Source organism: Lepidochelys kempii, chromosome 2, assembly GCF_965140285.1.
Source record: "Lepidochelys kempii isolate rLepKem1 chromosome 2, rLepKem1.hap1, whole genome shotgun sequence".
NCBI lineage: Eukaryota > Metazoa > Chordata > Testudines > Cheloniidae > Lepidochelys > Lepidochelys kempii.
In genome coordinates this window covers 265,886,606-265,912,239 of record NC_136381.1, presented here as the reverse complement: position 1 = coordinate 265,912,239, position 25,634 = coordinate 265,886,606, and the positions used below count along the sequence as shown (strand labels likewise).

The 25,634-nt window shown below is 50.5% G+C and overlaps 1 protein-coding gene across 1 annotated transcript in view; it reads right to left on the bottom strand.

Annotated features, from left to right (window-relative positions):
- The window catches only part of NBEAL2 (neurobeachin like 2), a 148,908-nt gene that overhangs the window by 87,666 nt on the left and 35,608 nt on the right, over positions 1-25,634 (bottom strand). Inside the window, 2 exon segments of the mRNA XM_073334853.2 lie at positions 3,121-3,285; positions 19,428-19,516. Coding sequence (XP_073190954.1) covers positions 3,121-3,285; positions 19,428-19,516 — 254 coding nt within the window.

Genomic DNA, 25,634 nt, shown 5'->3' with positions numbered 1-25,634 from the left:
CAGCACCTCGCAGCTGTCGCTGAGAAATAACATGTCAACGGAAAAAAAAACAAACAAACCCCAAGTTGGCTCAGCAGAGACTTGGGCTGGCTCAGAATCAAGGGCTCTGGAGGGTAGATCCAGGGAAAGCCCCTCCACTCCCCCTAGCCATGTCAAGGGTGCAGCAACATTCGATATTGTCCTGGCAGATTTCAGCACCTCAGCGAAGTGAAAGATGGGGGTGGGGATGGCTGGTGTTGGGGGAACCATGCAGTCTGGAGGTTAAGCCCCTGGACAGCACCGTATCCTCTGCATTCTCCCTTCATTCCCCTCTAGCCACCTTCCTTCCTCCTCTCATCCATCCCTGGCTCCCTCGCCCCCACAGGTCCTCTGCCATCCCCCCTTTCCAGCCCTCGGGCCAACCCGAAACGTGAGCAGCGACCAGGCTCCTGAAATTCCAGGAGATAAGGCTGCTAAGAGCTAAGCTGCGCCCCCTTATCACCCAGTGCTAAGAAAGACGTTTGGTAACCGGCCACGAGACACTCCGGCGCAGGGACCCACCTCCTGCTTAGTTGCCCTGAGCGGAACTGAGACAGACCCCAGTGCTTTCACCTGCCCCACATGGCATCGGGCCGTCCCTCCTCCCTATTTCAAAAGGCCAGGGTGGCTAGATAGCAGGAAGATAAGCTAAAGGCTTCACACATCCTGGTGTTGCCAAGGCTGGTAATGGCTGAAGGAACACAATAGTCTCACCACAAAATTAGCAACAGAATAAAAACCACCAGCTCGTGCTCTGAAAGGAGAAGGGGAAGCCAGGGCTGAGGGCTACTGACCACAGCCAGGAGCTAGCCGGGGGCTCTGGGTTCATTTTGATATGAAACTAGGCTTGAGGTAGATGACACAAGAACCCTCCCAACTGTACCCCAAATCCAACACGCTGAGGAAAACTCAGACCTGCACTTCAAGGCTCTCTCGCTTCCAAGCCCTGCAAAGCCAGGGCACGTCTGCCTGAATGTATGAATCCCAAGGCCGCAGAGCAATGGAAACCACAGGTGGGCTTGTGGTGGGAGCTCTGGCTTGGGGGGAGGACGCAGAGGCGAGGAGCAGGACTCGGGAGGGTACCTTCTCACATCAGCCTCTGGTTAAAGTCCTACTCATTATGGGATGATCAGCAGAGGGCTGCCTTGAGTGGTGTTTTACAGCACACAGCCATTAGACAGGGCGCTAGGTGGAAATCTACGCGCTAGGCGTGAGGGACACCAGGTGCCCCGTAAGAGAAGGAGGTGATCCCCAAAACTTGTCTGCAGGCAACCACAGTGGAGATGCGGCCTGCAGACAAGGCAGGGCAGGGCAGGGGCAGCAGGGATGGGAGAGTCTTTTTTCCCAGAGCTTAAAATGCAATGTTGAAAGCGATGGTGGATTGGTTTCCATGGAAACCAAACCAGAGATAGAAACTGTACAAACTGCTGTCTTGGATACAGGGTCCCCCCCGCGCATCACTGGGGGAGAGGGCTCTGCCTCGTCAGGTCCCGCAAAACCTGGCAGGGGGCGCTGGGTTTGTGTGTGTGTCACACATGGCTAGAAAAATAAATAACGCACAGAAGACATGTGGGGAGATAATGTTTGTGTATTTACATATGTATGAGTAGGGTCAACAAGGTAATCAACTTGTATTCTGATAATTCAGAGGTCAAAAGAAGATCCGAGCATTTAAATGAATTGTAAACACGGGATATCTCATAGATTCATAGATATTTAGGTCAGAAGGGACCATTATGATCATCTAGTCTGACCTCCTGCACAATGCAGGCCACAGAATTTCACCCACCACTCCTAAAAAAGACCTCACACCTATATCTGTGCTATTGAAGTCCTCAAATTGTAGTTTGAAGACCTCAAGGAGCAGAGAATCCTCCAGCAAGTGACCCGTGCCCCATGCTACAGAGGAAGGCGAAAAACCTCCAGGGCCTTCCAATCTGCCCTGGAGGAAAATTCCTTCCCGACCCCAAATATGGCGATCAGCTAAACCCTGAGCATATGGGCAAGATTCATCAGCCAGATACTACAGAAAATTCTTTCCCGGGTAACTTGGATCTTACCCCATCTAAAAACCCATCACAGGCCATTAGGCCTATTTACCATGAATATTTAATTACCAAAACCATGTTATCCCATCATACCATCTCCTCCATAAACTTATCGAGTTTAATCTTAAAGCAAGATAGATCTTTTGCCCCCACTACTTCCCTCGGAAGGCTATTCCAAAACTTCACTCCTCTGATGGTTAGAAACCTTTGTCTAAGACCTTCGTCTAATCTCGATATTCATCTCTCTTTGAAATGCATAGCAAATAATCTGTGAATGGTGGAGGAACAAGCAAACAGTCTTATGTTAATTCCTATAGGTAAGTACCAGTGACGGACCTCCTTCAAAGTCATCCTAATTACCTTTTGTTCCCCGAGGAACTCCCAACTCATCAAAGAGGACATGAAATTGTAAAAATAGATCCTTGGGTCCTGATTCTGTCATCTCAGGTCTGCTTAAGATTCTTCAGGGGAAGTTTGAGTTGCACGATTGGGGTCCCAGTTATGCTGGTACGCCCTGAATGTGATATTTGGACATTGGACTATAAATTATTAACTACTTCTGAAAGAACTCTTTGCAACCACTCAGCTCACCATCTCGGCTATGAATCTGCACCTAAATGAACTGATCTCGTGTCTGGATGTATATTGATCTTTTAACCATACTCTCTCTCTTTTGTTTTTTAATAAATTTTAGTGTAGTTAATAAGAATTGGCTGTAGTGTGTATTTGGGTAAAATCTGAAAGATTCATTAACCTGGGAGGTGATGTGTCCGATCCTTTGGAATGGGCAGAACCCTTTCTTTTATATGATGAAATAAGATTTACAGAAATTTTCATCATACTTGGAGTGGGTACCTAGATGGAGGCCTGAGGCTGGATCACTTTAAGGGAACTGTGTTGTTTGGACTTCTGAGTAACCAGCAAGGTAATAAAGAAGCTGTTTTATGCTGGCATGGTAAACCTGGAGGGCTTGGGAAGCAGGATCCGGTCCTCTGAGGCCTCCAAGCGGTTCTCACAGACTTCACCAGAACAACAATTTGACTCTCCAGCCTACCTGCAGATGATGATAAAGAACTTGACGTGCAGGAGCGCCTGGCCAAGGCCCGCCTCGGCCACCTCCTCGCGGGCCATCTGGGCCACACAGTGCGCCAGCTGTTGGCTCAGCACGTGCAGGACGTCACGTGGGAGCAGCGGGATCTCAGAGACTGAATCTTCTGGCCTGGGGGTAGGGGGAAGAGGGAACAAAACAATTAGTCTAAGAGCTGGCACCCCCAGTCTCTGCATTCTGGGAAGGGGGAGATGCAGCCACCGCATTGTTTTTATCCTGAGTCTCACAATATTTGGTGTTTTTCTTCAAGCCCCAACTCCTGGAGTCATGGGATTGCAGGAGAATCTCAGCTTTAATTAAAAAAAGTAAAGTAAAGGGTCTAGCCCTTGTTGTGGCAGAGAAGAGGCTTGAAAGTGTGACCCCTACCAGGTCTCAATAATAAAGAGAACTGGTGGGAAAGAAGTCATGAGTGCTGGATTCTAAGTCTCGTGATTTTGGGTGGCTCCGACTCATAATGCTTGAGGTTGGCAACACTCCTGGGTTCTATTCCCAGTCCTGCCCCGCTATGGCCCCTCTCAGAGTCACTTCTGCTCTGTCTTCTTCATTCTCCGCCCCTACACACCGCCATCCATGAACAGGGAGGGAGTCATCCTGACCCGCCGCTGTGCCAACACAGAGATCTACAGGTAAGGAGTGCTACAGGAAGGCTGGACATAGTCATTAACTGTCTGCAAAATGTGTGAAGGGTGGTTATACAGAGAGGGTGGTGATCAACTGTTCCCCATGTCCACTGAAGGTAGGAAAAGATGCAAATTGGCTTAATCTGCAGCAGAGAGAGATTTAGCTTAGATATTAGGGAAAGCCCCTAACTAGAAGAATAGGTAAGGACTGGAATAAGCTTCAAAGGGAGGTTGTGCAACCCCTAGCTCTTTGGAGGTTTTTTAAGGAGAGGTTAGAAAAACATGGCAAAAGGATGGTGCAGTTTACTCATGCAGGGGGCTGGACTAGAGGACCTCTTGAGGTCCCTTCCAGGCCTACATTTCAGTGATTACTGAACCACTGGGATCTTTCTCTAGCCCCTTCTAACATTTCCTAGCTTTGAAAGGGAGGGAAACAGAAGTCTTGCCTTGTAGGCTAGGCACAAGCTGGGGGAGAGGGATTGGGACAAACATTTCTGTTAGGCCTTGTTTACATTTGCAAGGTAATTCAGATTAAGGCAGGGTGTGCATTAGAGGGCAGTAGCTATTCCTGAATAACTCCATGTGAGGCCACATTTATTCCAGAATAAGATTGCATTGGTCCCACATGGAGTCTCCAGGGTCCCACTGGGACAAACATGGCAAGCAGGATAGAAGCAACCAATTCTTTAGAGTGACTGCTGTCCAGAAACAAACTCATCTTAAAATGCAAAACCTGCCCTGGGCCATTATTTGCAAATGAGACACAAAGTAGGTCACTGACTTTAGGGCAGAGCAGGTGGCAGCTAAAAGAAATTTCTACTTTTGTTTGTCGTACAAGGGTAAGATAACAGCTCTGTCATGGTCACCACCAATTTCCTGACACCCCCAGCTAGGGCCTAACAGGTGAAGCTGAAGCACTTAGCACAACCGGTTGTTTCTATTTGAACATAAGAACAGCCAGACTGGGTCAGATCAAAGGTCCATCTAGCCCAGTATCCTGTCTGCCGACAGTGGCCAGTGCCAGGTGCCCCAGAGGGAATGAACAGAACAGGTCATCATCAAGGGATCCATCCCTGTCGCCCATTCCCAGGTTCTGGCAAACAGAGGTTAGGGACACCATCCCTGCCCATTCTGGCTAATAGCCATCAATGGACCTATCCTCCAGGAACTTTAGTTCTTTTTTGAACCCTGTTATAGTCTTGGCTTTCACATTCTGGCAACGAGTTCCATATGCTGACTGCATTGTATGAAGAAATACTTCCTTTTGTTTGTTTTAAACCTGCTGCCGATTAATTTCATTGGGTGACCTCTAGTTCGTGTGTTATGAGAAGGAGTAAATAACACTTCCTTATTTACTTTCTCCACACCAGTCATGATTTTATAGACCTCTATCATATCCCCTCTTAGTCGGCTCTTTTCCAAGCTGAAAAGTCCCAGTCTTATTAATCTCTTCTAATACGGAAGCTGTTCCATAGCCCTAATCATTTTTGTTGCCCTTTTCTGAACCTTTCCCAATTCCAGTATTTGAAACCTATCAAGATTATTTCCTCATATACGCATCCCTGTCCCCCGTGGCACAGCCTCTCTCACAACTGCACCGATCGCTGACCCAGAATCAGTGGGTTCAGAGCTGTGGTAACTGGATAGTTCTATGAATGTCAGCAGTGCTCAACAATGGCCCATCTGACTTCGGGGGCAGCTGCAGGACTGACTTTTACTGGAGCTATTGAAAGTTGAAATTTGGTTACCGGACACTCATCACAACAACTAAACTAAATACCCTGGGCTTTGGTGGTAAAGAGGGACCCACCAGATGTCCTATGAAAGAAGCCGGATCTGGTGAGCTTTGGGCACAGTGCTGGGGAAAGGGAGATAAAGGACAACTCCCAGGCTCTGGTTACTGCCAGGCCATAGACCAGGGGAGAGATGTGCACCACACTAACTACGCTGCATGGCATTTAGCTTACAAAGGCCACTGCACTGGAGAGCAAGAGTCTCTCCCGACACGGGCAGGTGCCTTCAGCTGCTGTCTTTCTCCTCACCGGACAGGTATCAGATTCTCAGCCAAGTCCAGGCCGATGAACCACCACCATGTGGAGCCTGGAACCACAGGGCTTGGTGCCAGGCTTTACCAAACGAGGAGATGTCAGACTTGCTCCTCCAAGCCTACAGGGGAAAGGGGGGTGGCCCAGCGAGACAGACGGCTGAGGACATTTGGAAGCAGGGAGGCGTTGTCGAGGGCAGCAAGCAAGGCCACCTTGTGAGTGACCTATCGGTACAGGGGCCTGGGTGCCTCAGGAGACTGCCCCTGGTCTGGGTGAAAGCCCCACAGTACAGGGAGCCCTAGAGCAGGGAGGGGGGTGCAGGGAGTTCCTCCTCACTTCTCCCATGGCACCCATTCAGGCACCTTGGTTTGGCTGGCTAGGCAAAGGTCTGGACAGTGTGAAGGTCCTAGGGGTGGCTCCGTGGGGTGTCATGGGGGGCACCAGCAGGACAGGGGCGGTAAGCATGCTAGCAAGTCACTTAGCCTACAAGCAGCATTCCCAGTTCTGGCCTCTGCAGGCCTAGGTCCAAGCCCAAGCCACAGCCCGGTGAAGTCAGTGGAAGCCTTTCCATTACCTTCATCGGACTTCCCATCCAGCTACCCCTCGCTGCAATGGTGCTATGCATGCCTTTTGCCCCATCTCCCCCACAGCAGCCATGGCTCAGAGCCATGCCAGAGCCCTTCACTAACGTACGGCATAACCACAGCCAGGTCTCCCTGTCCCCTCCACCTCCCCATGCAGCATAGCTCTAACCAAGGGAGTCGCAATTTAACATTCTGGCCAAGACCTAGGGGCAGGATGGGATGAGGCTTTCTTCCAGCAACTAACAAAAGTTACTAGATCGCAAGCCCTGGTTCTCATGGGAGACTTCAATCACCCCGATACCTGATGGGAGAGCAATACAGCAGTGCACAGACAATCCAGGAAGTTTTTGGAAAGTGTATGGGACAATTTCCTGGTGCAAGTGCTGGAGGAACCAACTAAGGGCGGAGCTCTTCTTGACCTGCTGCTCACAAACCGGGAAGAATAAGTAGGGGAAGCAAAAGTGGATGGGAACCTGGGAGGCAGTAACCATGAGATGGTCGAGTTCAGGATCCTGACACAAGGAAGAAAGGAGAGCAGCAGAATACAGATCCTGGACTTCAGAAAAGCAGACTTTGACTCCCTCTGGGAACTGATGGGCAGGATCCCCTGGGAGAATAACATGAGGGGGAAAGGAGTCCAGGAGAGCTGGCTGTATTTTAAAGAATCCTTATTGAGGTTACAGGGACAAACCATCCCAAAGTGTAGAAAGAATAGTAAATATGGCAGGCGACCAGCTTGGCTTAACAGTGAAATCCTTGCTGATCTTAAACACGAAAGAACCTTACAAGAAGTGGAAGATTGGACAAATGACCAGGGAAGAGTATAAAAATATTGCTCGGGTATGCAGGAGTGAAATCAGGAAGGCCAAATCACACTTGGAGTTGCAGCTAGCAAGAGATGTTAAGAGTAACAAGAAGGGTTTCTTCCGGTACGTTAGCAACAAGAAGAAATTCAAGGGAAGTGTGGGCCCCTTACTGAATGAGGGAGGCAACCTAGTGACAGAGGATGTGGAAAAAGCTAATGTACTCAATGCTTTTTTTGCCTGTCTTCACGAACAAGGTCAGCTCCCAGACTACTGCACTGGGCAGCACAGCATGGGGAGGGAGGTGACCAGCCCTCTGTGGAGAAAGGAGTGGTTTGGGACTATTTAGAAAAGCTGGATGAGCACAAGTCCATGAGGCCGGATGCGCTGCATCCGAGAGTGCTAAAGGAGTTGGCAGATGTGATTGCAGAGCCATTGGCCATTATCTTTGAAAACTCATGGTGATCAGGGGAGGTCCCGGACGACTGGAAAAAGGCTAATGTAGTGCCCATCTTTTAAAAAAGGAAAGAAGGAGGACCCTGGGAACTACAGGCCAGTCAGCATCACCTCAGTCCCTGGAAAAATCATGGAGCAGGTCCTCAAGGAATCAATTCTGAAGCATTTAGAGGAGAGGAAAGTGATCAGGAACAGTCAGCAAGGGCAAGTCACGTCTGCCTAATCTAATTGCCTTTTATGATGAGATAACTGGCTCTGTGGATGAGGGGAAAGCAGTGGACATGTTGTTCCTGGACTTTAGCAAAGCTTTTGATACGGTCTCCCACAGTATTCTTGCCAGCAAGTTAAAGAAGTATGGGCTGGATGAATGGACTATAAGGTGGATAGAAAGCTGGCTAGATCATCGGGCCCAACGCGTAAGTGATCAATGACTCCATGTCTAGTTGGCAGCCGGTATCAAGTGGAGTGCCCCAAGGGTCGGTCCTGGGGCCGGTTTTGTTCAATAGCTTCATTAATGATCTGGAGGATGGTGTGGATTGCACCCTCAGCAAGTTTGCAGATGACACTAAACTGGGAGGAGAGGTAGATATGCTGGAGGGTAGGGATAGGATACAGAGGGCCCTAGACAAATTAGAGGATTGGGCCAAAAGAAATCTGATGGGGTTCAAGAAGCACAAGTGCAGAGTCCTGCACTTAGGACGGAAGAATCCCATGCACCGCTACAGACTAGGGACCGAATGGCTCGGCAGCAGTTCTGCAGAAAAGGACCTAGGGGTTACTGGAGAAGTTGGATATGAGTCAACAGTGTTCCCTTGTTGCCAAGAAGGCCAATGGTATTTTGGGATGTATAAGTAGGGGCATTGCCAGCAGATCGAGGGACGTGATCATTCCCCTCGATTCGACATTGGTGAGGCCTCATCTGGAGTACTGTGTCCAGTTTTGGGCCCCACACTACAAGAAGGATGTGGAAAAATTGGGAAGTGTCCAGCGGAGGGCAACAAAAATGATTGGGGGACTGGAACACATGACTTATGAGGAGAGGCTGAGGGAACTGGGATTGTTTAGTCTGCGGAAGAGAAGAATGAGGGGGGATTTGATAGCTGTTTTCAACTACATGAAAGGGGGTTCCAAAGAGGATGGCTCTAGACTGTTCTCAGTGGTAGCAGATGACAGAACAAGGAGTAATGGTCTCAAGTTGCAGTGGAGGAGATTTAGATTGGATATTAGGAAAAACTTTTTCAGTAGGAGGGTGGTGAAGCACTGGAATGGGTTACCTAGGGAGGTGGTGGGCATGGAAAGGTGGAGAGGACTGGAAGACCTGGCTGCATAGCCATGGTTACGCTCCACATTACTGTAATTCCAGACAATATTGTGACAGACGTAGGGGAGAGTAGTGAAAAAACCTATCCTTGGATGATCAGAGTTTAGACAGATTAGCATCTGCAAGTCATGAGCAGGAATGAATCATAGAATCACAGGACTGGAAGGGACCTTGAGACGTCACGTAGTCCAGTCCCCTGCACTCATGGCAGGAGTGAGCATTATCTAGACCATCCCTGACAGGTGTTTGTCTAACCTGCTTTTAAAAATCTCCAATGATGGAGATTCCACAACCTCCCTGGGCAATTTATTCCAGCACTTAACCACCTGGCAGTAAGGAAGTTTTTCCTAATGAAGGGTATATTAGGAAGTTTAGCCATTTTTATTCACTTGTACTGTAAGGGTTGTTCTTCGAGATGCAATGCAGACCAGGGAGGTGTGCATGCGCCCGGCATGCCAACACTAGAGAACTCTGCCTAGCAGTACCCGTAGGCCCTCCCTTGGACATAAAAGGTCAAGGGCACAGACTCCGATGCAGAGGGGACAGAGGGTGGGTTGGGGAATATACGTCTGCATCACATATTGAAGAATAGTTCAATACATGCAAAGTAACTGTTTTTTCTTCTTTTTCGAGTAGGTGCAGATGTGTATTCCATGTAGGTGACTCACAAGCAGTACTAGCAGGAGGTGGGGCTCAGAGTCCATTTAAACAGGGATTGCCTTCCCAAAGTTTGCAGTTGAACTGGATGTAACGGCACAGTGGTTTGTAAATGTACATACAGAGGACTAGGCGGCAGCCCCTGCAGATGTTCAATATAGGAATGTCACTTAGATACATCATCAATGTGGCCAGGGACTTCATGAGATGAGCTTGCACCCTTTGAGAGGACACAGTTGGAGATACATTATATGCGGTCATGGTACAGGAAGTTATCCACTTGGAGATCGTCTGCTTGCCCCTTCATTCCATCCGCATATGAAACAGACAGCGTGAAGATCAGAAAGGTTTAGTCCTATGCAGGTAAAAAAGCCAAACCTTGCCTGACATCCAAAGTATGAAGATCCTGCTCATCTGGGGTTGAATGTGGCTTAGAGAAAAAACACTGGGAGATATACATCTTGGTTTAAGTGAAACTGAGAAACCACTTTAGATTAAAAAAAAAAAACCTCAGGATGCAGCTGCAGGGTTACTGTGTCTTTGGAAAATTGCGTGCAAGGATGCTCCACCCTCAAAGCCTGCAACTCACTCTCCCGCCGGCAGATGTTATGGCCACAAGAGGAAAAAAAAAAAGTTTTCTGACACGGAACGGAGAGAGAAGACATTGTCAGAGGCACCAGCCGAGGGCCCATAAGAGCTGCTAAGACCATACTAAGATCCCGCAAAGGAACTGGCTCTTTAACCAGCAGGCAGAGATGAGTGATTCCTTTCAAGAGCCTCTCCGCCATGGAGTTCGAAAACACCAACTTCCCATGGATAGGTGGATGAAATACTGAAATCACCCGAGTGGACTCGCAACGAACTAGGTGCGAGACCAGAAGACTGAAGGTGTAACAGGTACTCCAAAACATCCTAGCTACAAGCCAACTTCTGTTTAACTCCCTAGGCTAACAACCACATGGAGACTGCTTCCACTTGGCCAAGTAGGCCACTCTGATGGAAGGCTTTCTACTATTAGGCAAGAACTGGGCTTGTTTAGTCTGCAGAAGAGAAGAGTGAGGGGGGAATTTGGTAGCAGCCTTCAACTACCTGAAGGGGGGTTCCAAAGAGGATGGAGCTCGGCTGTTCTCAGTGGTAGCTGATGACAGAACAAGGAGCAATGGTCTCAAGTTGCAGTGGGGGAGGTCTAGGTTGGATATTAGGAAACACTATTTCACTAGAAGGGTGGTGAACCACTGGAATGGGTTACCTAGGGAGGTGGTGGAATCTCCTTCCTTAGAGGTTTTTAAGGCCCAGCTTGACAGAGCCCTGGCTGGGATGATAGTTGGTGTTGGTCCTGCTTTGAGCAGGGGGTTGGACTAGATGACCTCCTGAGGTCTCATCCAACCCTGGATTTGCCAGATTGCCTCAAACATCATTCCTCCTCTAACCAGGCAGTATCCACACCATGAGATGCAGGGAGCTGAACGCTGGATGCAAAACTTGACCATGACACTGAGTCAGGAGTTCGGGGTGAAGAAGAGGTATGGGAGGCTGAACTAATAAATGTGAGGAGGTCAGAGAACCAACATTATCTCGGCCACGCTGGAGCAATGAAAGTGAGCTTGGCACTGTCCAATTTCAGCTTGAGAATGACCAGCGGGATGATCAGCACTGGAGGCAAAGCATACAGGAATTCCAGTTCCCAGCTCAGGTGAAAAGCATCGGTCAGAGAGCCTGAACTGAGACCCCCTCCAGAGCAGTACAGCCTGCATTTCTTGTTGGGTTTCATGGCAAACAGGTCGATTGTCAGAATGCTCCAAACTTCAAAGATGGCCCATAGGCCCCTGGGCTTCAGAGACCACTTGTGATTCAGGGAGAAATTTCTGCTGAGGCCATCCACTGGGTGATTCTGGATCCCAGGTAAGTGATCGGTCACAGGGGTAACGTTTTCCCCGATGCAAGACTGCCAGAGCCTGATCACCTCCCAACACAGCACGTTGGAGTGTGCTCCTTCCTGTTGGTTCACCTAAAACATCACAGTGGCATTGTCAGTGAGCATGGAACTGCTGAGTCCCTGGTGTCATCTCGAAGGGCCTGACAGCCACTGTAGCTGGCACAAAGCTCTAGGACACTGAGATGCAGAGAAGCTTCCTTCCGCAGGCCTTGAACTTTCAGCAACCCCAGATGCACTCCCTAACCTATGAAGGATGACTGGTGACTACAATCCTAGGCAGAGGGGACCAGCAAAGGGAACGCCCTGACACACGTTGCCCGGAACCATTAACCTGGTACTGAAGTTAGCCTTACTGGCCTGTAACTGCCAGGATCACCTCCTCCTCCAGTCACCTGGTACCAAGGCTGATTTAAATGATAGGTTACCTACCAGTCAGTAGTTCTGCAATTTCATATTGGAGTTCCTTCAGAACTCGTATTTTAATTTGCTGTTTAATTTGTCAATTTGTTCCAAAACCTCGTCTACTGACGCCTCAGTCTGGGACAGTTTCTCAAATCTGCCACTGGAGATGAATGGCTCAGATGTGAGATGTTTCAGAGTAACAGCCGTGTTAGTCTGTATTCGCAAAAAGAAAAGGAGTACTTGTGGCACCTTAGAGATAACCTATTTCCCCTTGTTTTTTCCTACCCCCCCGTCCTCAGACGTTCTTGTTAAACCCTGGATTTGTGCTGGAAATGGCCCACCTTGATTATCATACACATTGTAAGGAGAGTGGTCACTTTAGATAAGCTATTACCAGCAGGAGAGTGGGGTGGGAGGAGGTATTTTTTCATGCTTTGTGTGTATATAAAAAGATCTTCTACACTTTCCACAGTATGCATCCGATGAAGTGAGCTGTAGCTCACGAAAGCTTATGCTCAAATAAATTGGTTAGTCTCTAAGGTGCCACAAGTACTCCTTTTCAGATGTGAGATTCTCCCTCACATCCTCTGCCGTGAAGATGGTGGGGAAGCTAAATAAATTCTTTGCATCAATGTCCTTGTCTTCCTTGAGTGCTTGCCTTTAGCACTTCAATTGCTCAGTGGCCCACTGATTGGCAGGCTTCCTGCTTCTGGGGTTCTTAAAACTAACAGCTCCCCCTGGCCCACCCCCCGGTGCTGCCTTTTTTTTTTTTTGGGAGTCTTACTATTTGCTCTTCAATTTCTCTTTTGACCTGCCTTATACTTTTACTCTCGACTTCCCAGAGTTTATGGTCCTTTCTATTTTTCTCAATAGGATTTCACTTAGTCCTGCCATGAGTACTGGAGACTGGACTAGGTGACCCCTCAAGATCCCTTCCAGTCCTATGTTTCTGTGATTTTATTATTCCAATTTTTAGAGGAAATCTTTTTGTCTCTAACTACCTCTTCCACTCTGTTCAGCCATGGGGGCATTATTTTCATCCTCTTACTGGTTTTTTAAATTTGAGATATACATATAGCAGGAGCCTCTATTATGGTGTTTTACATTAAGTGTCTCTGCAGCTTGCAAACATTTCACTCTTGTGACTGTTCCTTTTAATTTCCATTTAACTGGCCTCTCATTTTTGTATAGTTCCTTTTTGAAGTTAAATGCTACTGTGGTGGGTTTCTTGATATTCCCCCCCACAAAAAAAAGGAATGTTAAATTTAATTACATTGTGGTCACTATATTCACCTCTTAGACAAGATCCTGCGTGCCGCTTAGGACTAAATCAAGAATTGCCTCTCCTCTTGTGGGTCCCAGGACTAGCTGCTCCAAGAAGCAGCCATTAATGGTGTCTAGAAATGCTCTCTCTGCATCCCACCCTCAGGTGACATGTTCCCAGCCAATAGGGGGATAGCTGAAATCTGCCATTATTGGAGTTTGTTTTTGTAGTCTAATCTCCTGAGCATTTCACCACCCTCCTCAGGCGGTCCGTAGTATATTCCTATTGCTACACTCTAATTATTCAAGCTTTCCGTCAATGTTTAGGATCCTAGGATGAGACCTAAAATGGTTGAATAAGCTTAGTGTGAACCGAAGCGGAGAGGGGACTTTTCCATGCTGATCCTGGTGTGGTAGCGGGGAGTGGTTGGACAGACCTGCTCCATCCCGTGTGCTGGAAGAAGTACTCCTCTTAGAAACAGAGGAAGAGTCTCCCTGAGCCTTGGAGCAGTTCCAATTAGTCTTATGGGACCTCCTCCTCATCACGCTAGAGTAGGGAGAACTCCGCTTCCTCTTGGGCGAAACAGCAGGGTCCGAAGGTGCAGCGATATCACCTGCCGGTTCTGAAGGCAACCGCCGATCAGGTGAGGGCCTTGATATGTCAGCCATAAGTCTCTGGCCATCAGAGGCCTCTTCTGGAATGACTTGCAGATGGAGCACCGTTCCATAACGTGCCCTTCACCAAGACAAAAGCACCTTGGGTGGCGATCACTGTTGGAGACACCCCAAGACAAACAATGCTTGAACCGTAGTGAGAGCCAAATACTCTAGACACTTAACTAAACCGAATGTACTACTAACTATTAACTAGAGGGGAAAAAAAAAACCCTCAGAAAACAGACTGAAAACATGACGTGAACACACCACACCGAGTGCCACTCTAGCTGTGGGCGGTGAGAAGGAACTGAGGGGGGTCGGGGCAGCAGTACCCTTACATAGTTAGGGGAGGAGCAAGGGCCACAGGGCATGAGCACCCCTCCACGGGTACCGCTACGTAAAGTTCTCCAGCTTCAGTGCACAGGACATGCGCACAGCGACACGGAATACACGGCTGCCTCTCCTTGAAGAAATCAGCTTTGCTGCCATCACGCTGCCATCCACAGGACCAGGGCCAGCCGTGAGCAAAGCAGAGCGACTATGCTCCAAGCCCAGCTCCAAGAGGGAGCGAGGAAGAGGAGTACACCAACAAACAGTGTCCTGCGAAGCTGTGGGACGACAGGTAAGCTTCAGAAACACCCCTGGCCTACACTGTTGCTGGTGCATTGCAAGCTGCGTGGCACGACCTTGATCATACCGGAGATCTTCATATGAGCATTACTGACTTGACAAAATTCGTGTGTCATGCAAATAAGACTTTGCCCAGAAGCCTCTTCTTTCTGGCCTAGCACAAATTTAAACACGGCTGGCACGTCCCTCTCAGAGGAGAGGCACTGAAGATAGGACATGCCAAGTGTCATTGCTAAAACCCCTGAAAACACCCTCATCAGACAAGGATAGGCACAGGCTTGAGACGGCTTCCCTTGGCAGGGGATTACAGCTGCATGATCTAGGAGCTCAATGAGACGCCACTCACAGCTCTCTCTCCCACTCCACACACAGCCACCTTCCAAAAATAGACACTCTCAGGATCCAACAGGCTCAGTGTGGAGCCCAGCCCGAAAGAGCAAAGGGATTTCTCTGCAGCTGAGCTCAGAGGGAGATAAGAGCCAGACGCATTCTTCCCAACCTCAGAACTCAGATTAACTAGCGCCGCCAGCAGAATTTGAACGGCCCAGTGGTTAGGGAGGCAGCCTGGGACGCTGAAGAGCTGGCTTTGAGCCTCTGCTCCACCATATCTTCCTATAGCGTGAAGCTGATTCAAGATGGTAAGGCAGTCTGTACTGTGCAGTGGGGGCTTTGAAAGTACATGCATATAGACAGCCCTAATTATGCACAAACGGCCTCTCGTTTGTATCTTATGTACCAAAGCTCAAGCTTCAGGGCTTCAGCCAGCCACCCGCAGGGGTCAGGAAGGGATTTTCCCCAGTGTATTCTGGGAGGTTTTTTTTTTTTTTTTTTTTTTAAATCTCTTTCCTCTGAAGCATCAGTGATTGTCATGGCTGGAGAGGAGACATTGATTGGGGAGGACCAGGGTTCAGAGGTGTCACCGAGCATTCTGTCTCTCAAGGGCGTGGCTGGCTGGTTCTTGCTCACATGCTCAGGGTCTAACTGATCACCACATGTGGAGTTGGGAAGGAATTTCCCTCCAGGTTAGATTGGCAGTGACTGGGGGGAGGGCAGGTTGCCTACTCTGCAATGTGTGGGTGAGGGCCACTTGCCAGGAAGAATGGGTGTATCTCAAACATTTGCCTGCCATTGCAGGGGACTCCCGCATCAGTGCGCCTTGATCCCCCTTATTCTCTGCCTGTGGCACATGACAGCCTTGTCTTCTGTGGGCTGTGATACTTTGATCTAACTCAGTTGGTGGGTTTAGTGGGGTGGAGGGGCTGGTGGCCTGTGATAGACAGGAGGTCCCTTCTGGCCTTGAACTTTGTGACAGTCTCTCTTCTGGTCTTCCCCCACCATAGCTAGACAGGCTGTTTGCCCTGCAGTTTGCACGAGGCAACAGAACTGACTAATACACCAGTACAAAGGTGGTGATGTCGTCTCCATGGAGAGCTCCTCACTGTCACCATCTCCCCATGCACGGTGCAGGGAAATCAGCTCTCTGTCCTCCTGCCCCACCCCCACAAGAGAGGAGGGAAGCTGCCAGGAAATTGCACTGATGGTTGGAAGACGCGAGGACAGATTGTAACTTTTCGTCCGCTCGCTGCAATAGAACCAAGGGGTGTGGAAATCAACACTGCTAACTGCAGGCAGAAGGAGATAGAGGTGCAGCCACAGCATGATCTGAAACCTGGAAGCAAAGGTTTCCACAAATGGCTGCTTGGAGTTCAACTATCCAGGGCCTAATTGTTAATCTCACCCAGGTTACCTGCATGAATCTGCACTGACACTAGCTAGGGTAAGAGTTATCAATCCACATGCTTCAGGTCATAAAACTGACCACCAGAATGGGTCAGGAAAGACTCAGCCATATAAAAACAGCATTGCTCTAACAGTCAGATGCATTATGGGCTTCATTCTGAGTCACCTTATTGATTTCAATATGGATTGCAGGGGCTCAGCACCTTTCAGGATCAGGTTCTGTACTGTGGCGAGGTGGTATCGGGCTTCCCGTCAAGCATCAGTTATTGGCCAAATTCGAGTAAGGGAGGGTGGGAGCATGAGAACAGTTTCATCTAAAAGACAACCCATGTTGAGCACAGAGTCTAGTTTTACTGCTTCAGAGCTGGTCAGATCCTTTCCAAGGGGTGAACATAATCCTCAATTATGCAGTCAGATCGTCTAATGGGCCGAACGCCCTCTGACCTGCCAGAGGTTTATTCCAGAGCTCTTCATGGGCACTTTCCTGATCTCAAAGCCTGGGGCAGTCCCAGCCCATCTTATGCCCCTTCCACAACCGGCCAGTGGAATGAGGAAGCCGGAGAGTCTAGATTTTAGCCTCCTACAGCAAATACGTTAAAATCCACCCCAAGGTACCAAGGAAGGAGAGCGTGAGAACTCTGGAGGCTCCTCTTCGCTCAAGTGCCAGATGTACCCCCAGGAGGGGTCAATGCAGGGGGCTAGGAATATAGGAACCAGCCATGCCACAAGCCAGGCACTCAGGCAGGGGACCAAGGACTTAGGACCCTCCAGAGCCTCAGAAATATTCTCCTTGATCCAACAGAGGCAGCAGGAGCTGAATCGAAGAATTTAGATCAGCTGGCAGCTGGGGAGAGAACTCAAGAAAAAGGCCAACACAGAGCAGGGAGTAATGGTAGCGTCAACAACGAACTCAGCTACATACTGATGCCGAAGACTGCTAGCGAAACCTCCTCCCCACCATTCCTGAGCCTGGCACGCCCTAAATCCAATTCTTCCTTTTGTTACACCGAGGTAGCCCAATGAGATTACAGGTTTTAATGAACGCATTGTGAAATATTTCACAATGCACAACCATAGGCGTGTTCCACTTGTGCGTAATGCCGGCCGAGGAGCATCCGCAAATAGCATTAAGTGTAGATTAGCTGATCGTTGACGGGCCAAGTGCAATTACTGTACAACAATAAAGGGACTTGCTAAATATAGCCAATATTTGGAGCCTGGCTTTCCTTCTGCCTTAAGCCACCCAGATTGGGCTCCATTTCCCCAGCACAGAGCTCCTGGATCATCACTTAGGAAGTATTACATGATTAGTCATATCTATAGACATGGGAATAACCATGGCCAGAGAGAGCAGGAGCCCAAGACTGCTCGGGGGGTGGGGGGGCTGCGGGTCAGGGCCGAGTTACAAACACACAGCTCTGCCAATGCAAGCACTGGAGGACAGAGGCGCGGAAGGGAAAGAAAAGCTTTAACGGCTAGCGCTGCCTGCATCACGTCTAGCCACTAGTCCTGCAGTGGAAAGTCACCCACACGATTTACATCCTTGCCCCTCCCGAACAATGCGAGCAATGAAGCACGGGGGATTTCAGGGGACTGTTGTAAGTGCAAACCTCTCGCGCTTTCAGCCAGCTGCCCCCATTCCGCCCCATTCCGTCTATTCCCCAGCACAAAAGCAGCACAAAAGCTGCTGCCTCTGGAGAAATTCTGCATTAGGTGGAATTGCATCAGGAGGAGGTTTTCAAGAGCCCCAAAGCCACAAGCGATGGGCACTGGCAAGGTGTACCGTCCCCCATAGGTAGTGGGCACCGCAGGACACAATGATGCCCATCCTCAGTCCTGTTCTGCAGAAAGATCTTCTCCCGAGTTAGCAGTCAAGTCTCACACTCCTGCATGTCCCATCTAGAGAGAAGGCTTCTCCTGCCTGGGATGGATGGTGGTGAACGGGCATGGAAACAAACAAACCTTGGGCAGAGACCGTGGGACCCTCACTTCCAGGGAACAGCAGCTAGCACGGAGCAGAGGAGGAGCATCCATTCCTGTGAATCCTTGTTAGATTCACTATTACTGCAAGCTCCTTGGGGCAGGGACCTCCCTTCCAGGTAATACACCGAGCACAAAGATGCCTCCACATTAATATCACGAGGCAAAGTCAAGAAGCTCTTCCTCCTGGAGAAGTGATGCCTGCACACTCAGGCGGAGGAGGATTACAAGCCATTCGTAGCGAGACAGGGATAGCTCTTGGGACTGATCACTAGCTACTGGGCCAGTCACCTCCAAGGTGCTGGACCTGGCCCGAGGAAGTGGCTCCTGAATGTCACTGCTGTCTGGTTTCACGCTGGCAGCTGAGCAGCCGTAGATATGGGGGTCTCACTGCAGGCCCCGGAAGTAGAGCATCCACTTCACAATACTAACCTCAAGTGGCACTAACTGGCCCCCTTCCCGGCAAGAGAGCAGCTAAAATCCGAATGGGCCAAGGGCACTGGCCCCTCCTCTGCCCCTGGCGGTGGTCAGTCTAGAACAAAGCTAAGGCACGTTTGAGAGGACAGCACAGGGGAATCTCGCGCCGCCATGGCTTGTGGTGTTCCTCTTCACAGATCGTTTTATTTTAGGGGCCGGAAGGGATCATTAGGATCATCTCATTTGACCTCCACCATAACAGGCGAGAGAATTTCAGCCACCACTTCCTGTATCAAGCCCCTAGCTTCCGGTTCAGTTAGAGACTATTTAAAAAAATGACAGGTGACGGAGAATATTCCGTGTCCCTGGGTAATGGTCAGTTACCCTCACTACTAAAAACAGTGTGACTTGTCGCTAGGCCGAATTTGTCTAACTTCGCTTCTCAGCCACTGGTCCTCGTTATCTGTGGGTGTACAAAGGAGTCTCCAGAGATGCTGCTATTCTGGCAGTATTCGCCCAGCACGCAATTCACACTGGTTTAAAGAAAAATATTCGACAGTAATCTGTGAACCCCTTAGGCAGAGAAGCAAGCGAAATCTACTGAAGGCACTGGCTTCACAGGAGAACTTGTTCTATTCAATTCAAGTTCTTTAACTGCCCATGTGACCTCCAAGCGTTTGCACTAACTAGCGTGACCACAAAGCAGCCCCCAACCCAGAGTCCAGAGAGGGGAGAGACTCACCTCCTCGGGTCCAAAGACTGTACCGCGATGATCTTTTCAAAGTTCATTACAAACGTCTCCAGCCACTGCTGCAGGTAGGTCAAGTCTTTCTAAAAGACAAAGCAAGGACGTGGTGAGAAGCCAGGAGTAAATATAAACCAAACGTACACCCCCACACACAGAGCTGTTAGCTGAAGAGACGGGCCCGAATTAGAACCGTCTAGTCTGAATATCCACAAGCTTCGGGGGAAGTTAGAAACAGAGGCAATTCCAGATTCAAGCTTCATCGATGAGTGTGTGCAGGGTACATAGCGCTGCAGAATCCATGATAATTCTACACATTCCGTATGTACATGGAAGAGGGTCACATGGTCAGGGTCAAACTGATGGCCAGATTTGGGGGTGTGAAGGAATTGCCTCCCCAGGTAAATTGACAGACACCTTGGGGGTTTCCTTTACCCTTCTCTGAAGCATGGGGTGTAGCTCACCTGCTAGGTGCATCTGGGCAGATCTCACCTCATCAGCTCCCTGCCACTGCATGGGCACCGGTGGTCCCACCATCTCTCCTGTTCTCTGTCTGAGAGTTTAGTCTCCCAAGGACTGACATGAATTGGAGCCTTCGGGCTCAATATAGGGGTATACTGGTGAAATTTAACAGCCTGTGATGCACAAGTGGTTAGACTAGATGATTTAAATGGCCCCACCTGAGACCTGTCTTGAAGGGGCTCAGCCCAGAGTGATGGGCACCCAAGCCTGGATAGGCTGACAAGTCACATGATCAGCAGCCCATCGCAGTCCCCTCCCCTATGATACACCCCCTTGGAGGCCACACATCCGGGAGGGGAGCTTTCCTATTACACAGCAGCCAATCACCAGCAGGTCTTGGATCCCCACTATCCACTCTCAGCCAGGCTGACCCAGCCCTGCACGGTTCTGAGATGCGCACTGAGCTCCAGGAGCTTCACCGGGCACCTCACTGATCTGACCCTCCAGGGGCCCTGTCTGCTTGACAGAGAAGTTTTCCTCCAGTAGCCTGGGCTAAAATTTCCCCTCTCCTCCTCAGAGAGGTGTCACACCCGCACTGGTTGGTCGCTGTCCCTCACCCCAGAGAGGGCTGCAGCTCAGCAGCGCTGCGGCCCGGAGTTCGTAGAACGTGAGGCTAGATTTCAAAACAGATGACACACAAGTTGTGCAATGCAGTTATTACTACACAGACGTTTTTGAATAGCCTTTTGCCCTCAGCAGCCCCAAAACGAGATGGTAGCCCTCTGCCTTTTGTAACCCGCGTCCTTTCAGCAGCACAGACAGCATGCAAGTGAAGCAGGCTGAGTCCTGTACCCCTTCTCCTGCATGCTGGGTTTGTCTTAGCCAGATGTCAAGCTCCACGGGGCAGGTTGCACATCTCATCTATGCTCTGTAAAACACCACGTACGTTTACAGACCGGTACTGTATAAAAGGTTTATTAAACTCACTCCAACTCAGAACATAAGCAGTAACGGAGCAGCAAACTCAGGTTCCACCATAAGGTGATATGATCTTAAAATCCTCATAGGATTGTCCCACTCACGCCCCCTGTTCGAGGGCGGGGAAGATACTTCTAGACATCCATGCAAAACTCCCGAAGGACAGCCAGTACAGATTCCACTGCAGGGTACTGCATCACAAACCACGCCGGAGACCAGCTGACCATCCAAAGGGGAAAGCAGAGACCACAGTCCAGGGAAGTCAGAGAGGCTTTGTGCCATCACCTTGGTGACCGTCTCCCACTGAATGCCAGGAAACAAGGCGAGAGAGAAAAGGTGGGCCAGGTCATCTCTTTTATTGGGTGAAACACACAAGCTTTCGAGACAAGCTTTTATTCTGTGGGTGAGACAGAGAGAGACAAGCTTTCGAGCTACACAGAGCTCTTCTTCAAGTCCAGGAAACGTAGGGTGTCACAGCTAAATACAAGACCAAATAGATCGTTCAGCATAAGTAGTTGGCACATATATTGTAAGGGACCACTCAGTGTGAATGGACCTTAGAATATGTTCGATCTTGTATTCAGCTCTGACATTGAGTAAGCTCGAAAGCTTCTCCCTCTCACCAAACAGAAGCTGGTCCAACAAAAGAGATTATCTCACCCACTTTGTCTCTCCTGAGGTTTTTTAATACCTTTTGGGTTCTTCTTCTTTGCCTGGTAGTTCCTGAGCCTTTAGGTCACACTGCAACCACGAAGGCTGGAAACTTTTCCCAGAAGCGGAGATTGCTGCATAATCCCAGGATTCCAGGAGCTGGTGCTTTACAAAAAGCCACAAACAAAGTGCAAGCTGGCAGAGTAGCCAGTTCCAGCAATCAGAGCCCATTCTAAGAGACCAGAAGTCCTTCCCCTGCTTCCTTATCAGACAAGCTGCCTGTAAGGTCACACAGGTCACTATTGGTGGAGGGGAGGAAAGACCCACGCTATTCTCTGCCATGCAAACAAGCCAAAAGAAAGGGACTGAACAATCAGGTTAGGCCAGGGGTGCAGGAGAAGGAATCGGTCCTCTCCCGACAATCCGGGGGTCACCTGCAAGGACCGAACCCAGAACCACTGACTGCATGAGTGGAAGGACCAGACGTGCTGGCTCAGAGGCCGTGGCCGATTCAAATCACTTCTGTGTGGTCCAGTGACTAGCGGGACAAGGACCCACACTGGCTTAACACAGGTTACGCTGGGAGCCTGTAAAGCCAGGGTCACAGTGCAATGCCCGTGGACCGGCATACGGCCCGCAAGGCTCTGCAGTGCCGCTCGAGGCTGCTCCCCCCGGCTCAGTGTGGAGGGCAGCCCCGGCCCAGCCAGTGGGCTGCTCTAACTCATGCCAGCTGGCTGTGGGCCCAAGGGACCATGTGCCAGCTAGAGAGCGCCAGAGCTCAGTGTGCACCAGCCACTCCCCCTCCCCGACCACACCACACAGGCCCTGGGGGAAATCCCCAAGCAGGGTTCTGCGTCCTTCGTGCCATAACGGCACAGGGCAGGGCAGAGAATGGGCCCTGCAGCTTGGGTTAGCCAGCTGCAATGGTACATTCAGCCCCACATGCTAAGCCAGGAACCCCCCACCTAATGCCAGAATCCAGAGACAGACATGCACATTCAGGGAAGCCAATCACAACCAGCAGCCAGCAGCATACGCACCAGCCCCTTTGCAGTCCAGCCTTTCTCCCAAGAGCCATTCCACGGGACAGACGGACACCTGAAACCAGGGGGCCAGAGAGACCATTCCTCCATTTCTTCTGCACTCCCTTGCTGCTGCATCCTTCTAGTGCCCATCACCCTGGTATCTAAGTGCTTCCCAGAATCGTCTGCCCTTTTCCTTTCCCCGCTAGTAGAAGCTCTGCCCCCCACCGCAGGATGTGTGTGTAGGTCTCCCTCCTCCTTTGAGTGGCAGGCTGCCTTGAAAGCCATCTGATGCCAGATCAGCCCGATTTCCTCTGGATGCTCCACAGTTAAGCCTCTTCCCCTGAGAACAGTTTGCCTATCGGTCCATCGCTCTTTCTGTCTCAACTCACCATAGTTCTATAGAAGAGATAGGCCGATAAGGCAGAGTCATTGCAGGCAGAGGTAGCAGCTTCTCTCCTGACACAGCTCTGGGGCGAGGAGACCTGCCGGGGCTTTCATGCCCAGTCTGGGTGGGTGGAGTTCGCAGCAGGCAGACCAATGGGCTGGGCCTTAGCTCCCATCTAAATCCTGGTGTCCCGGAAGCCAGGAAGCAGGTCTTTAGTCCCTCTGTCTCCTGCCCACCGAGCACACCAGGAGCAAGAAGTGCTTTAGTTAAGCTTCAGTAGCACCCAAGGTTCCCAACACCTCCCATCGCAAGTAACCTTTGCCAGGAAAGCAAATGGAGATTCCACGCCCCAATTCCTTCCCAAAGGAAGGTGGCGAAAGGAAGGTGACTTTAGGGTGGCGAAAGTCCCTAGAGCAAGGATTTCACTCTGTTTCAACCGACAGCTTTTCAGAGTGCTCCCTGTAAGAGTCTACAGGGCTTTCCCAGGAAGGCAAAGAGGCGATTGGATACACGCTTTAGATATTCCTCAAATGCCTGGTCTATCCTCCTTCCTATCACAGCACCTCTTCATACACTCGCTGCTCGCCACAGGAAGAGATGCCAGGAGCCCAGGCTAGCTCCAAATGACAGGGCTCCTCTCCCCGGGACAGCCTAGCAGGACCGGCAGGTGTAAGAGACGCTGTCCTCAAAAGGGCCTGATCCTGCCAGGGGCACAGCACTCTCAAAGGGAGTGCCCAGCACCTGGCTGGATCAGGCCCAAAGACTGGACCGGTAAAAGCTCTCACACACGTGACACGTGCTAGCCTCCCTCCTGCTACAAGCGATCGATCAACTTGCCCAGCACTGCGGAGACAGCAAGTGGAAGTTGTATTTACTAGCTTGTTTTTCACACCCCAAACACAGAGCTTGTTTCCTGTAACGTCTCAAACATCTGCAAGCGCTAGATCAGAGGCAGACGCCCACCTAGCCTGCACAGACTAACCCCCCGACGCAAGGCAGCGGGCTACCACCTGCATGCCATCCAAGCTGGGGCCACAGCTACCTGAAAGACAGTGTGCAGGTGTTACCTGGCAGGCAACGGCCGGAGATCCCATCTGACAGCCTGGCAGCTCCATCATCAGCCAAGGGCTAAGCCAAATCTAGCATGCAGGCGACGTGCCGAGAGCAGAGCCGCTGGCAGCGTGTGCGGCCCCAGCGAAGGTCGGCGACGCTCCGGGAAGGGGCGGGGGAGGGAGAACGTGAGCGCGGAAAGCAGCAAAACAAGAAAGTGACTTTAAAAAAAAAAAGCGTTGTGTAAAGAGAGAGTCAGGAAATGCCAAGTCATTAGAAACATCAGCGACACTTCCTCCCGCAGAGCCACACCGGCCGGGGGACAGGCTGGGTCTCCAAGAGGCACTTGCTTCTAACCCTCACTCAGCACCAAAGGGGCACCCAGCACCAGCCAAGACCCTGGCCTGCTTGGCAGCCCCGAGAAGGGGACACTGGTGGGTCTCAGAGCAGCATCAGCTTGTCCCTTCCCAGCCACATCTCTAAGGCTACTGGGGCAGGTCCATCCCGGGGGCCAGCTCTGCCAACCTTGATGGAGCGACTCCAGGGACGGGAGGCCCTTCACTTCGGGTTCACTGAGTCCACACAAGCTCCCCCAGAGGGCATCCGGAGCATCACAACCCCACACCTCCCAATCAGCACATCAGCAGCCCTGGCTCCTGCCCTGCAGCGCCCCCTACTGGAGCAGTGCTGTATCCCCCCCACCACAGCTCTGCTGTGCGAACCTCAAGCCGGGGCCCCAGGAACTCTTGCTGTTCCCAGGCCTGGGCTTTCCCATGCCGCCAGTTCTACCCACGAACCTCACTCCTGAGCTGCAGCCCCTTCTGCTGGTCTACGGTGGAGGCTCAGCCAGCTCCGCTTAATCCTCAGCCACCGCACCTTCCCTTCCTACGCTCTCCTCCGGTACAGTGCTATCCCAAACTAACCAGAAACAGGCCCCTAGGGCCTCCTGGCCCCACTTGTAGGCTGCCAGCCATGGGAACCCCTTCTGGACAAGCCTGCGTTCGGAGACTAAGGGTAGGCTCGCCAGCGTGCGATATACACCGGTGGCAAGACGAGAACCAGGCCCCAAACGTAGTAACGTGTCAGGGAAGGATTCACAGCCAGGTGACACTTGGCAAGTGCATCAAACTACTTCCTATGCACTAAAATTCAGCCAGGAGACTCCAGGAGCGAAAGATGCCAGGTTCCCATTGGTGATGGGAACGCAGAAGGTGGACCAAATGCAGCGGGGAGTCCCAGATGGTGTGACCTGTGGAACCAAGGTAAGGGGGAATGACGCCATTTACACTAAAAGCCTACAGAACGATTGTTTTTTAAATAGGCTAGAGTCATCCGATAGGCTTCTAACACACCAGGGATAGAATTCCCTACTGAATTCTACAGCGGGGTCAGAAAGGACGCCCTAGAAAGGTTAACGTTTTTGATAGGACTTTTCTACCTTCTTCCAGCAGGTTACACCAACCGTAGGGCTCCTATATACAGAGCCACATGTAACTCTCACACGTGCACATCGCACCACAAAGTTCAGCCTCTGAATCTCAGTGAGCACGAAGGAACTCATGCGGGTGCAACTCACACACCAGGGCAGCACAGTGAGAAAAGAGGGGGAAGTACAAACAGTTCACCACGCACCCACTTACTGCTTTGTCAGGG